The following is a 13,448-nucleotide window of genomic DNA, read 5'->3' on the forward strand; positions in this document are numbered from 1 at the left end:
ACACTTATAGTTGGGAATAGCAATATTATTACAATTCCACTGTAGCATCATATACTGGAACTGCACTGATTTAGATTTGAGTTATTTGACTACTAAACCTATAACTAGACAGTATATAAACACATCTGTTATGTGGAGAATTGCTCTCTCCACTCTGAGAAGGGGTTGATGAGTTCCAGCACAATCCAAGACATCAGAATGACAATTCTGTGTAATTTCTTGAGGTAAGGGCAGTTTGCTATTTTTTCCCTTCTTTGGCCAATTTGTTAATAGTACACACCTCTATTCCATATGGACAGAAACTGTTCACCAAAGTGGATCTTCACCACCTTCTCAAGGTGAATTCAGGATGGTTAATAAATGTTGGCCTTACCAGCAACACCCACAAGAAACTCCCAGGAAAATATTTTAAAATGCTGGAGGGACAGTAAGCTTGTTCATCCTTAGTCACTTTGAACATCTGCATTTAGAAGGTTACTATCGAGGGGTTTCACAGCTGAGTAGCATTGTAGTGTTTATAAATATGTATGCATTGGAGGCTTCCAATATTGAGGATCGTGGAAGTTCTCAGTGCTGAGACAGATTGAGATGATAAACTTTAATATTGTGCTTTCAGGGAACCCTGGACCTCCAGGTCGAGATGGTTCTCCAGGTCCTCCAGGAGAAAAGGGAGAAACTGGACATTCAGAGAAAGGATCAACTGGTCCTCCAGGTCTTAAAGGTACAAAATGGTTCTTCATGTGGTTTCTTGCATTTTTTTCAATTCACTTTTGTGTGATGCAAACTTAAGGATAAACTAGCACAAGAGGTTAAAAAAGAAAGTTCCGAAAACTAACTTGTTAGAGTTTGAGTAATACAATAATCCAATGTCTATTGCAATATTCAAATTTTGGAACGTTATTAACCTCATTGGATTTCTAATTCAAGCATCTAGTAATAAAGAAGACAAGATTCATTTTTAATTGAAACCTCTTAATGGAGAGATGCATTCAGGTTGCAGCACCATGTAGAACTGTCTGAAAATCTTTGAAGGAGGGAAGAAAATTACCAAGACAGCAACAGGCTAAAGATAGAACTACTAGGTTCTCTGATACTGTGCTAGAAGTTGGAAAAGAGAAGAAGTGATGTTTCTGCAGGAGGTCAGGAAGCTGTCCAAACATTGCTGCAAAGGGGTTACAAGCACATGCTTATGATGGCCAATTCTAGGGGATTGGTTGTCAGGATCTGTCAGCAGCGTGAGAAAATGTTCAGGGACCTTATACAGATAGTCAAAGTCAGTGAATGCATTTTCCAATGGCATGCCCAACTCAGCACACATCCATCCCATCACGCGGCTCAATGCATCCCAGCCATCACACACTCATCAGCATTCAGATACTCCAACACACCCTCATGAACTGACCAAAGCTGCCAGCCTCACACTTCCTTCACATAATATCAGCTGTTCAGCTACGACAGGCACATCAACCGAACACAGTGCAACGCACTTAATGACACTTCCCTCATTTTCGTTGGACAAGGTTTTACATTAAAGGAGGCAACTATATGGAGGGACCATTTGCAAATCTAAGCCACTTGGACCAGACAATGAGCCAGCAGTAAATGAAGTTGTTGCCTCAAATGTTGTTGAGAACATGTGGCATGATGCTGTGGGCCAATTTTAGGCACCTTCACAAGTCCTACTTCAATCTCATCCTTCTTTTTGATACAAGGTGCAAGCTACTGGTGTAAACTCTTACTTTCCAATCCAACCCTCTTCCCTCAACCCAGCCCTTCCCTTCCACAATCCTGTTTTAAGATACCCAAGATTTGTCACTTTGCCAACCAGTATAGCTACAACACAAAGGGCAGAAGAAACAGCGGAGTTCTGACACTAGGATAGAGGTAGGATCAGCATATGACTGTTAGGAGAGAGCTATAGCCAGCCAGAGGGAAATGATCATGCATGCCAATTCCCCAGAAGGAAACACGGGGTTTTTTCTGTTTGTCATGAAACATGGGTTTTGCAGACAATGATGATGAATTGCCCATCCCAAGATGCTCTTGAGGAGGTGGTGATGAGCTGCTGCCTTGAACTGATGCAGTCCTCGGAGTGTATGTTCACTCACCGTGCATTAGAGAGGGAGTTCCAAGATTATTACTCAGTGACAATGAAGGAGTAGAGATTTGGTTCAAAATCAGGATGGTGAGTGTAAGGTTGGACGGGAACTTGTAGTTGGGGTATTCCCATGTATCTTATGTCCTTGTCCTTCTGGATGATAGTGGTCGTGGATTCGGAAGATGCCGTGGAAGGACATTTGGTGAGTTACTGCAGTGTATTTTGTAGATGGTACGAACTGCTCATACTGAGTGTCGGTGGTGAAGTGAATGAATTTTGGAGAAGGTGAATGGTTTACAAATCAAGTGGGCTGCTTTGTCCTGGATGGTGTTGATTTCTTGAGTGTTGTTGGAGCTTCACCCATCCAGGCAAGTGGAGAGGATCCCATCACACTCCTGACTTGTGCCTTTGATATTAACAGGCTTTGAGGTGTCAGGAGGTGAGTTACTCAGCAGAGAATTCCCAGGTTCAAGTGTGCTCTTCTAGCCACAACATTAACTGGCTGAGCCAGTTTAGTTTCAGTCAGTAGTGATTCCAGGATGTTGACAGTGGGTTTCAGTGATGTTCATGCCTTTGAATGTCATGGTGCAAAGGTTAGAATTTGTCCTTGGAGACGGTTATAGCTCTGGCAGTTGTGTGGCATGAATGTTCCTTACCACTTATCAACTCAACCCAAAATGTGGTACAGGTCTTGTTGCATATGGGTAATGATAAGACTTTGATAGGATAACATATAGAAGAACGCTGCTAGGAGTATATACTGAGGTTTGATGCATTAGTGATCCGTTTGTCACTATCAAGGAGCATGGAGGCTTCGACAGGGCAGTGCTTTCAACAGAGCTAGGTGCCCATCCTTTCCAGCATGAAAACTGACTGACATCATAATTTGCCCACTCTGTAGGCTTCAGATATATTTATGGTGTGCCCTTGATAGCGACCTTTCAAACTGGAATGCCATATGGACTGCAGCAGTTCTGTCTGAAGAACGCAGCAGCAATGTTGGTCTTTGGGTTTCTGCATTAGCCCCAGTAATGCCATGGGGGGTCTAATCTGGTGGCATTTTCTCCACAACAAAATAACAGTGAGGTAGAATAAAGATCTTGAAAGCTGTGGGATCAGTATATTATTCCCAGTATATTGTTCCAGCTATCTCCTACACACTTTTTGCTGTTTAGGTGACGCACATTTATATAATTGATTCAGGTTGCAATAGTGACATTGAACTGTATTCAATGAAGTGTATCAAAACATTGCTGTGGATCACCCAATACTGACAAACACTTGTTGCAACATTGGTTGCCCAAAAGTCACAGTAAGCCACGTTCCCCTCTCCAAGATTCAGCTTGTGGCTGTAGTGCTCTCTCATAATGCTTTGTGTTTTGATAATAATTGCAATTACATTGGCTTGGTAAATTGTGAAATTCATATGATCTGTCCATCTGGCATCAAGTATCAGAATGAATTCCAATCTCCCTTCCCCCTACCGCATCCCAAAACCAGCTCAGCTCGACCCCGCCTCCCTAACCTGTCCTTCCTCCCACCTATCCCCTCCTCCCACCTCAAGCCCCACCCCCATCTCCTACCTACTAACCTCATCCTGCCCCCTTGACCTGTCCGTCCTCCCTGGACTGACCTATCTCCTCCCTACCTCCCCACCTACACTCACGTTTACTGGCTCCATCCCCGCCTCTTTGACCTGTCTGTTTCCTCTCCACCCATCGTCACCTCTATCCATCTTCTATCCGCCTCCCTCTCTCTCCCTATTTATTTCAGAACCCCCTTCCCCTCCCCCATTTCTGAAGAAGGGTCTAGGCCCAAAACATCAGCCTTCCTGCTCCTCTGATGCTGCTTGGCCTGCTGTGTTCATCCAGCTCTACACCTTGTTATCTTAGCTGCATTAGTTATGGATGCTGCAGCGGTACCAAGAATTATTACAATGTATATTTACACCAATAATTCCACTCTGACACTGTGCCAACAAACAGAAATACTAACAAATAGCTTTAATGTCATAAAGAAGCATTTTAAAGCTGTGGGAGCCAATAAATGACATTGTCAGATACTTGGCTGCAAGTCTGCAGCCCATCCTCTGAGCTGGGAACATCGGTGTATCTGGAATCTTCAAGTGGACAAAAGGAAGATAATCTTTACTGCATTAGGAGTTTTGCAATGTAGTGTGCTGTTTCTTTCTATTTAGGAATATCTAAAACCATTTTCTATTATTGTTTTAATCAAAGATTTTCTACTTCAGAACATTATGTAAAACAGTTTTCATTATCCTAGACAATTATGAATAATTTCCCTGCTGCTGTCTCTACTAAGTGTAACCCTAAATTAACTCTTTCCATATACTTTACTGTGTTATAGGAAACCCAGGGCCTCCTGGAGTATTGGGTCCTCTAGGAACTCCAGGAAGACCAGGAGCACCTGGAACACCAGGGTTGCCAGGAGTCACTGGTCCTAAGGTTAGTTTACCAGCAAGAATCTCAAATTCTTAATCATATGAAGAATAAGCCCATAGTTTTACTTTCAGACCTTTAAGGTAGCCTTGTAAAAAATTCCAACAGTCACAATATCTTTATGATGCATATTTTCCTCAGCGTAAATGCTTGTGTGCAGAAATATTTGAATGGATGAGTAAGAGGAGTAAAACAGTTGGCAAGAATGCAAAATCTTGCATACATATCCAACTCAGTTAAATCAATAGAATAGAATACTGTTTTAGCATGGTACAGTTGTAGAATATTTTAATATGTTTGTATTTCAGTCCTTTGTCACAAGTTTCCTACACAAATACACAAATTACACTAATATAATCATACAGAAGTTTGGTACCAGATTATCAGCATTCTAGGATTTGAAATGACCTACAGCATTTGAATTTATCTGTCCGTCATTCAAGTAATCATTTTTTTTTTTATTCATTTGTGGGCATTGCTGGTTGGCCAGCATTTATTGCCCACCTCTAGTTGCCCTTGAGAAGGTGTTGGTGAGCTGCCTTCTTGAACAGCTGCTGTCCATGTGCTGTAGGTTGACACTCAATTCTCTTAGGGAGGGAAAGCCAAGATTTTGACCCAGTGACAGTGAAGGAATTTTCATGCAGAGATCGTCTTAAATTACACAAGCATCTAAGTAATCCTATTGGGACTGGGGTAATTGAACACTAAATTGCAGGTATATAATACTAACTGAGACTTAAAGACATTTTGAAGCTATGGTTTCCCGGAAGTAAAGTCTCGAGAAAATGGCTTTAGACTGAACTTGGCCTACTTGTTTTGTTGGAAAAGAGGGAAGACAAGGCTGTTTGTTGTTATTTAATTCAACCAGTTAAAATCCTGAATTATGTTTCTAAAAATATCAAAATGAAATAAAACCACAGAATTATCATACTGCAGGAGGCCATTCAGCCCATCATGCTTGCATTGGTTCTTCAAATTCACATTTCACGTAGTTGCAATTTCTAGCCTCCTCCCTGTAACCCTGCTCTATCTTTATTTTCAAATAACATTTTAACTCTTTTGAATACATTAATAGAACCTCCTTATATCACATCCTTAGACAGTAGATTCCATATCTCAACTTCTGCATCATTAATGGAACTTTCAAGGTGTTTGACAAACACATGAACCTCATCTTTTGATGCTGATGAATTCAGAAAGATCAAGCCAAAAACTTCTAAGCTACATGAAAAATATTGTATTGTTTTTCAGGGTGATGGACGTTTTGGACTGCCAGGCAATCATGGTCCACCAGGTCCTGCAGGAAATGTTGGACCACCAGGGGAGAAGGGTAATTCAGGTCCTCCTGGACTGCCTGGAGAAGAAGGGCGTCCTGGTCGCAGTGGTCCTCAAGGTCCACGAGGTATTGAATTCTGTTTCTGAATATAAAAGTAGCTGTCAAATATTGCTAAAATAGGATGAGAAAAAGCTGAAGATGCCCATAAGTCATCTGATGATCAGAGCTAGTCATTTTTGTGCTTGTTGGATGTCATTACCGTCTGAACAAGCAAATGCAATGGCTGCAAACAGAGAACCATACATTTTTTTAATTTTTGCAATAACTAGTTATTTTTCCACATATGTGCAAGGAATGCACTGATTTTTATGGTCCCTATCGTAAACTCTAGCAAATTGCACCTTATCAGTTGAGGGCTTGATCACAGGGTCATGCTCAGTGTGCAGGTTTTAGACTTGTGAATGTCTAGATCTACTCTACTATATTTGGGTAGCGGGGTGAATAGGTTCGGCATTTCAACAAATGGAGGAAAAGTTAGTTAATAACTGTCAAACCTGCATGGAAGCAAAGGCTTTACCAGCCACTGTCCAATTCTGTCAGGATCAGAAAAGTGTGTGCACACATGTGTATTTCATAGAGCTTTAACTTCCACTTTGCAGGTGACCTCGGAAGTCCTGGTATTCAGGGGCCAACAGGTCCACGTGGACAACCAGGTAAAGGGATACCTGGACCTGAAGGTTCTGAAGGCCCACCTGGTCCACCTGGTCTACAAGGTACTAAGATTATATTATTTATTTTTAATTTTATTGTTGACAGAAAATAATGCACTTTTGTTGTCATTTAAAATATTAGTTGCTAATAAAATCCCTGCAGCGCTGGACAAGGCCACTTGGCCCATCACGTCCTCACCGGTTCTCTGAAGTGCATCCCACCTAGACTCACTGCCCCTCCCAACCTATCCCTGCATGGCCAATGCACCTGAGCTGCATATCTTTGGACTGTGGGAGAAAACCAGAGCACCCAGCCGAAACCCACACAGAATGTGCAAACTCCACGCCAAGCCTGGAATCAAACCTGGGTCCGCTGGCGCTGTGAGGCAACAGTACTAACCACTGTGCCACCACATCACCTGAACAATAGAGAATAATAAAGGAATGTATTTGTAAATGGTTTAGTATCATTATTAGTATTCCATTGTAACTAGATGTTTGATCATATTGACCTTACTTGGCATTAAATCCAGTCTTCTTTTTCTTAACTCATCCACTTAATTTATCTCATTTGATATTTTCAATCTCCTCACTTCTCTCATTGGACCACAGTAAATTATGGGATTCATCGTATTCAATTCTACAAGACTGTAAGAAATTAAAAACAGGAGTAGGCCGTTCATTCCCTTGAGCCTGCTCCACCATACAATAAGATTATGCCTAATCTGTTGCCAAAAACCATACGCCTGCCTTGGGCCAATATCCCTTGATGTCCTTATTTAATACAAATATGTCTATCTTAGATTTAAATTTAGCAACTGAATTAGCATTGACCACCATTTCAGGAAGAGAGTTCCAAACTTCCACTACTCTTTGAGTGTAGAAGTACTTTCTAACATCTCTCCTGAATGGCCTGGCCCTAATTCTTAGACTATGCCCCCTTGTTCTAGAATCTTCAACCATTGTAAATAGTTTATCCTTATCTACCGTCTTTCCCCGTAAATATCCTGAAAATCCTGATTAGATCATCCCTTAACCTTCTAAATTCTAGAGAATAATGCCCTAACTTGTCTAATCTCTCCTCATAACTTAACCCCTGAAGTCCACGTATCATCCTTCTAAACCTGTACTGAAGTCTGTCCAGAACCAAAACATCCTTCCTAAGGTGTAGTGCCCAAATGTGCTCACAGTACTGTAAGTGGGGTCTATTGATGCTATTGTATAATTGCAGCACATCCTTATAATCCTGCCCTTTAGATGTGAAGGCCAGCATTCCATTAGCCTTCTTGACTATTTTCTGCACCTATTGGTGTCATTTTTTCTTTATTCACTGATGGGATGAGGGCATCACTGACCAGGCAGCATTTATTGCCATCCCTAATTGCCCAGAGTGCAGTTTTAGAGTCACATGTAGGCCAAGCCAGATAAGGGTGGTAGTTTCCTTCCCCAAAGGACATTAGTGAACCAGATGGGTTTTTCCAACAATCGATAATGGGTTCATAGTCATTAGATTCTTAATTCCAGCTATTTTATTGAATTAAAATTCCACCATCTGCCATGGCGGGATTTGAACCTGGGTCCCCAGAATGCCATCTGGGTCTCTGGATTAACAGTCAGTGATACCACTAGGCCATTGCTATATATCTGAACCCCCAAATCACATTGGACATCCAACCTATTTAACTTTGTGCTTCTAAAAAACACCCTAATCCCTCTTTTTCAGTTCAAAACAAAATGCATAAACTAATGAACTGAGACAAAATTATTCAGAGGTTCATTCGTCAAAATCCCTTAGAAAGAAATTTCAGGAGTAATGTTCAAACTTCAACCTCCCAAGAAACAGCCTCATATGTCAAGAGCACCTGTTAGAAATTTTGTCTCACCGCCCACAATGTTATCATAACTGATTTAATGGGTTGGAAAATCATAAGCAGCATTTGCCCAAACTTCAAATGTACAGCCTGTACAAATAAGACCAGGAGTGCAAAGTCTAAAATTGCTTCTTCTCTCTGCTTAATATCACTTTCTACATTTCTATTGTTTTTTCAGTGCTTAGTCTAACAGACTAATTTATTATTACATAAATTTACAAATTACATATATGCAATATTTGTATTTTGTTTTCTCTATCAAACTTAAGTAATACTAGATTCTTTAGGGAATTCACAGTGGTTGTTTGATAATACAGGATCTTGAGTATTGCTGTAAAAATATGCATTTCGCCAAAGCTTTTTGTCTCGTACTTGTAAGAATACCAACATAAGGGGAAAATAACATTTATACTGTATGTGAGGAGAGTGCTGATTGATTGATTGATTGGCAAGTGGAATCCGATTCACGAATGCTTTGCCATGGAGAAGGTAGCTGTAACTGATATTAATGAGCTTGAGAAGTTTAATCACTTTGAATTCCTTAAATAATCTAATAATAAGTCTTATAAAGACTATAATTTTCTACTAGATGCATCCCCCAGAATTGTAGCATTGCTGGTGGAAGGCTACTGATTTTCAATGTGGGAGACTACAGAATTTCATAGAGGATGACCACGAGCACCTTTGAGCCCAGAAAATCTCACTTTGGACTCCATCACCTCAGTGAAAGCTGGCAGGATGAGAGACAACAGCAAGTGCTGATGGAGTCACCATGACGAGATAAAGAATTGTGTCATCTTGAGAGAGAACAACGGGTTCATGCACCACATGTGTTTTTGCTACTTGCCAGGTGTGATGTCTCAACAGCTGTAGTAATCTGTAGTCCCTTTGAATATGGCCATTCACAGTCACTGTGGCAGCAGTTTCAGCTTCTACTGCACGACTGAAATGTTGTCTGGCTGCTGCTTGTGTTGCAATGGAAACTAAAACATCAGCCATCAGACCCTAATCCTAACCCTTCATGGTTTCATGCTGGAAAGTAATGGTGTTCCAAATTCTGTACAAAGCCTTGTGTTAAAATTCTTACAGATTCCTCCATGTTCCCTGACATTACGTACAGGTTTTCTAATCATTCTAAATATACTATTTATTTTTACAGGAATAACAACTAGAGGGCCTACTGGGGATCCAGGAATTCCAGGAGTGGGTATTCCAGGCCTCCCTGGTACTCCTGGATCTGTTGGAACTCCAGGCTGTTCAGGCCCTCCTGGACCAAGAGGTTCTCTGGGGAATCCAGGACGACCAGGAGTACCAGGGAGATCAGGTAAAGTGTTTTATATATTCTTACAATGATGAATAATATATCTGACCAACTTGAAAGGATATTGGAGAGGAAGGGGGAAGATCCAGTTGTTGTGGTCCACATCGGAACAAACGACATAGGCAAGACTAGGAAAGAGGATCTGTTCAGGGATTATCAGGAGCTAGGAACGAAACTGAAGAGCAGGTCCTCAAGGGTTATAACCTCCAGATTACTCCCGAGCCATGTGCAAATTAGCATAGGGATACAAGAATAAGGGAAGTAAACACGTGGCTAAAAGAGTGGTGTGGAAAGAGAGGTTCCTTTTCATGGGGCACTGGCATCAGTATTGGAACAGGAGGGATCTGTACCGTTGGGACAGTCTCCACTTGAACCGAGCTGGAACCAATTTTCTAGAGAAAAGGGTAAATAGGCTGGTCAACAGGACTTTAAACTAGAAAGTGGAGGGGAAGGGAAGGGTAAAACTTCTCCCAGTGGGGAACAAAGCAACAGGCTAACATCTGTAGGGGTAGATTCCATTGTGTGGAAAAATATGAAAAAAATGACAGGAAAGGAGAACTCAGGAGAGGTTATTAAAGTCTCCAGCACAGACACAAATAGGACAGAGTTTTTGGATAGGGTTAGGAATCAAACTTCAAGCACACTGGATAAACGAGTGACAATGAGAAGTGGGACGGTTAATACTGAGCTGAAGGTGTTATATCTGAATGCACGCAATATAAGACAAAAGGTAAATGAGCTATGATGTGGTGGGCATCACAGAGATATGGCTGCAAGGGGATCAGGATTGGGGCTGAATATCCAAGGATATACATCTTATCGACAAGATAGGCAGGTGGGCAGAGGGGGTGGGGTTGACTTATTAGTAAGAAATGAAATGAAATCAATAGTGAGAAATGAAGTAGGGTCAGATGGTGTAGAATCTGTGTGGGTAGAGTTGAGGAACCACAGAGGTAAAAAACCATAGTTGGAATTATGTACAGGCCTCCAAACAGTAGTCAGGAGCTGGGGCGTAAGATTCACCAGGAGATACAAAAGGTGTGTAAGAAAGGCAAAGTTACGGTGATCATGGGGGATTTCAATATACAGGTGGACTAGGAAAATCAGGTTGGTAGTGGATTGCAAGAAAAGGAATTTGTGGAATGTCTACGAGATGGCTTTTTGGAGCAGCTTGTGGTGGAGCTCACTAGGGAACAGGCAATACTGGATTTAGCGTTGTGCAAAGAGGCAGACTTGATAAGGAGCTTAAGGTGAAGGAACCCTTAGGAGGCAGTGATCATAATCTGATTGAATTTACTCTGCAATTTGAGAGGGAGAAGATAGAATCAGAGGTAATGGTATTACAGCTGAATGAAGGCAACTACAGAGGCATGAGGAAGGAACTGGGCAGAACTGACGGGGAGAGAAGCCGACTAGGAAAGACAGTGGAACAGCAATGGCAGGAGTTTCTAGCAGTAATTCAAGAGACACAACAAAAATTCATCCCTAGGAAAAAGAAGCATGGTACAGGGACAATAAGGCAACCATGGCTGACTAGGGAGGTCAGGGACAACATAAAAGCAGAAGAGAAAACATATAATGTGGTGAAGGGCAGTGGGAAACCAGATGATTAGGAAGCTCACAAAGACCAACAGAGGGCAACAAAAAGAGAAATAAGGAGGGAGAAAATTAAATATGAGGGTAAGCTAGCCAGTAATATAAAGGAAGACTGTAAGAGTTTCTTTAGACATATAAAAGGGCAAAAGAGAGGCAAAAGTGGACATTGGACCGCTGAAAAATGACGGTGGAGAGACAGTAGTGGGGAACAAGGAAATGGCTGAGGAACTGAATAATTACTTTGCGTCAGTCTTCACAGTGGAACACATGAGTGATATCCCAAAAATTCGAGTGTGTCAGGGGGCAGAGCTAAGTATGGTGGCCATCACCAAGGAGAAGGTGCGAGAAAGACTGAATGGCCTGAAGGTGGATAGATCACCAGGACCAGATAGACTACAGCTCAGAGTTCTTAAGGAGAAAGCTGAAAAGATAGTAGAGACGTTAGTGGTGATCTTTCAGGAATCGCTACAGTAAGGGAGGGTCCCAGAGGACTGGAAAATCGCAAACTTGACACCCCTGTTTAAAAAGGTAGTAAGGCAAAAGACTGAAAATTACAGGCCAGTTAGCCTAACCTTAGTTGTGGGTAAGATTTTAGGGTTCATTGTGAAGGATGAGATTTCTGAATACTTGGAAATGCATGGTAAAATAGGGCAAAGTCAGCATGACTTCATCAAGGGGAGGTCATGCCTAACAAATCTGTTAGAATTCTTTGAGGAAATAACGAGCAGGTTAGACCAAGGAGAGCCAACAGATGTTATCGATCTGGACTTCAAGAAGGCCTTTGACTTGGTACCGCACAAGAGGCTGCTGAGTAAGATAAAGGCCCATGGTGTTAGAGGCAATGTGCTAGCGTGGATAGAAGATTGGCTGTCTGGCAGAATGCAAAGATTGGGGTTAGAAGGGTCTTTCTCTGGATGGCAGCCGGTGACAAATGGTGTTCCACAAGGGTCAGTGTTGGGATAACAACTTTTCACCTTACATATTAATTATCTAAATGAAAAAACTGAGGGCTTTCTGGCTAAGTTTGCAGACAGTACAAAGATAGGTGAAGGCACCAGTGGGTATTGAGGAGGTGGCGAGGCTGCAGAAGGATTTGGACAGGTTAGGAGAGTGGGCAAAGAAGTGGCAGATGGAGTACAACGTGGGAAAGTGTGAGGTCATGCACTTTATTAAGAAGAATAGAGGTATGGACTATTTTCTAAATAGGGAGAAAATTCTGAAGTCTGAAGTGCAAAGAGACTTGGGAGTTCTAGTCCAGGATTCTCTCAAGGTAAACTTGCAGGCTGAGTTTGTAGTAAGGAAGGCAAATGCAACTTTGGCATTTATTTTGAGAGGACTTGAATATAAAAGCAGGGATGTACTTCTGAGGTTCTATAAGGCCCTGGTCAGGCCACATTTGGTATATTGTGCGCAGTTCTGGGCCCCATATCTCAGCAATGATATACTGGCCCTGGACCAGGTTCAGAGGAGGTTCACGAGAATGGTCCCAGGAATGAAAAGCTTAACACATGAGGAACATTTGAAGACTCTGAATCTATACTCTATGGAGTCTAGAAGGATCAGGGGGTACCTAATTGAAACTTACAGAATACTGAATGGCCTGGACAGAATGGATGTTGGAAAGATATTTCCATTGATAGGAGAGACTAGGACCTGAGGGCACAGCCTTAGAGTAAAGGGAAGACCTTTTAGAATGGAGATAAGGAGAAACTTCTTTAGCCAGAGAGTGATGAATCTATGGAATTCACTGCCACAGTAGGCTGTGGAGGCCAGGTCATTGAGTGCATTTAAGACAGAGATAGATAAGTACTTCTTTGTCAGAGGGATCAAGGGTTATGGGGAGAAAGCAGGAGAATGGGGTTGAGAAACGTATCAGCCATGATTGAATGGCAGAGCAGACTCGATAGGCTGAATGGCCTAATTTCTGCTCCTATGTCTTATGGTCTTAAATTATGTAAAATATACATCTGGATATTTACAAGTTGGGCTGACTTTTGAGCTCTCTAACAATAAAATTACAGGAGGAGAACCAAGTCTGCTCTGCCATTCAATCATGGCTGATACATATCTCAATCCATTCTCCTGCCTTCTACCCATAACCCTTGACCCCTTCCTAA

At 41.8% G+C, this 13,448-nt stretch overlaps 1 protein-coding gene across 1 annotated transcript in view; it reads left to right on the forward strand.

Annotated features, from left to right (window-relative positions):
• Positions 1-13,448, forward strand: part of LOC109918187 (collagen alpha-1(IV) chain-like) — a 197,314-nt gene that overhangs the window by 147,143 nt on the left and 36,723 nt on the right. Inside the window, exons 13-17 of the mRNA XM_048604479.1 lie at positions 617-721; positions 4,466-4,563; positions 5,809-5,959; positions 6,493-6,606; positions 9,574-9,738. Coding sequence (XP_048460436.1) covers positions 617-721; positions 4,466-4,563; positions 5,809-5,959; positions 6,493-6,606; positions 9,574-9,738 — 633 coding nt within the window. The remainder of the gene's footprint in view (positions 1-616; positions 722-4,465; positions 4,564-5,808; positions 5,960-6,492; positions 6,607-9,573; positions 9,739-13,448) is intronic.

This window comes from Rhincodon typus, chromosome 13, assembly GCF_021869965.1.
Source record: "Rhincodon typus isolate 14 chromosome 13, sRhiTyp1.1, whole genome shotgun sequence".
Lineage (NCBI taxonomy): Eukaryota > Metazoa > Chordata > Chondrichthyes > Orectolobiformes > Rhincodontidae > Rhincodon > Rhincodon typus.